Source organism: Sinocyclocheilus rhinocerous, unplaced genomic scaffold (genome assembly GCF_001515625.1).
Source record: "Sinocyclocheilus rhinocerous isolate Xijiao unplaced genomic scaffold, SAMN03320098_v1.1 scaffold561, whole genome shotgun sequence".
Taxonomy (NCBI): domain Eukaryota; kingdom Metazoa; phylum Chordata; class Actinopteri; order Cypriniformes; family Cyprinidae; genus Sinocyclocheilus; species Sinocyclocheilus rhinocerous.
In genome coordinates this window covers 879,189-880,789 of record NW_015641041.1, presented here as the reverse complement: position 1 = coordinate 880,789, position 1,601 = coordinate 879,189, and the positions used below count along the sequence as shown (strand labels likewise).

Here is a 1,601-nt window from a genome sequence, read left to right as displayed (position 1 = left end):
TTTATATTTCCATTTTCTTTAGTATTTCTATATAGCTCTAATGTTTTTTATTATCTTAGTACTTCAACTTTAACTTCTTTCAGCTGTCAAAGCATTTCTAATATTTTTTATTTTTTTTAATTATTCATCTAATATTTATATCTGTTTATATATATATTAATATATATAAATATATATATATTAATATTACTATTATATAATTAATAATATTAATTATTATTACTGTATTTATTTATTTAGTTATTATCTTAATAATTAATAATTTTGTAATAATTATATTATTTTTTATTAATAATAATAATAATTGAATCTTATTTCAGTTAGATGTTAGCTTTTCCAGTTTTTCATTCGTTTTAAATAGTCAACATGAAAACAGAACTGACTCGATTTTCTCTCTTACTCCATTTTTCTGTTCTTATTGTGGACAGTATGTGCTTGTTCTTTCCAATAAAGCAAATGTTTGTCTTCATAATGTTTCAATGTTACTCTGAAATGACTTTTTTTTTATGTCTGGCCTCTTATTTTTCTACCTCTTCTCATTTAGAGACCATTTATCATCATCCCGTTAATTCCCAAAGGATGAAGTTCTGCCCTGCATGTTGTGTTTCAATCAGAAATGATATATTACAAAAGTAAATATAGTTTAAAATAGAGTTGACACCAATTTGACAAAAAAACAACTTATCTGTGAGACAGACAGACATGATAGGAGCCGCTCGCTGTGCGTGCCGTGAATCAGACGGCATGAGCCCGAGGAACTATTTTAAACTTACTGTGCATCCGGCAAAATGCGATAGGAATAAAAATAAGACATCGAGAGATGAGGTGAGAGGAGCAGATGAGGAAAGAAAGGAAAGAGTGAATCCAGTGTGAGGAATTTCTGGAGTCAAACAGTGAGAGATGACACCTGGATCAGAAACACACTAATGTCCCCTCTCTCTCTCTCTCTCTCTGTGTGTCTTTCAGAGATCTGCCAGAGGACGGTGAATAAACTGAGATCCTTAAACACACACACACACACACACACTGAAGACGTACAGGGAGCCAGATAAATGGCTGACAAACAGATCAGGTGAGTTTGAAATTTCAAGTATCACTACTTGGACTTGGTGTTGAACTCTTTTGACCCCAGAACACCCTAGCAACCACTCCGAACACCTTAGCAACAGCATACTAAAGCCCTAGGCGGGACTGATCGGCGTTACCTGCGTGTTTCCCATCGATCTGGCCAAAACCCGCCTTCAGAACCAGCAGAATGGATCCCGCCTATATACCAGCATGTGAGTGTTCAAACAGACGAGTGGGTTCAGTTCATTAGATTCACTTGTGCATCATATATACTGTGCTCTGCAGGTCAGACTGCCTTATTAAGACCATCCGCTCAGAAGGATACTTCGGCATGTACAGAGGTATGTCAGTAGACTAGTTAATTGTCAACTAAGAGAATATTTTGTGAATGTCATTGAGAATGTATGTTTTTCTCTCTCTCAGGTGCAGCGGTGAACTTAACTCTCGTCACTCCAGAAAAGGCCATCAAGCTTGCGGCAAATGATTTCTTCAGATATCACCTCTCTAAGGACGGGTGAGACATAAACACACAC

General features: G+C 35.7%; 1 protein-coding gene across 1 annotated transcript in view; it reads left to right on the top strand.

The window, feature by feature from the left end:
* Positions 1 to 1,185: 1,185 nt before the first annotated feature.
* LOC107754366 (mitochondrial glutamate carrier 1-like) overlaps positions 1,186 to 1,601 on the top strand; it is a gene marked incomplete at its 5' end in the record, with an annotated part of 8,799 nt that continues 8,383 nt past the window's right edge. Inside the window, 3 exons of the mRNA XM_016570783.1 lie at positions 1,186 to 1,280; positions 1,354 to 1,409; positions 1,492 to 1,582. Coding sequence (XP_016426269.1) covers positions 1,186 to 1,280; positions 1,354 to 1,409; positions 1,492 to 1,582 — 242 coding nt within the window. The remainder of the gene's footprint in view (positions 1,281 to 1,353; positions 1,410 to 1,491; positions 1,583 to 1,601) is intronic.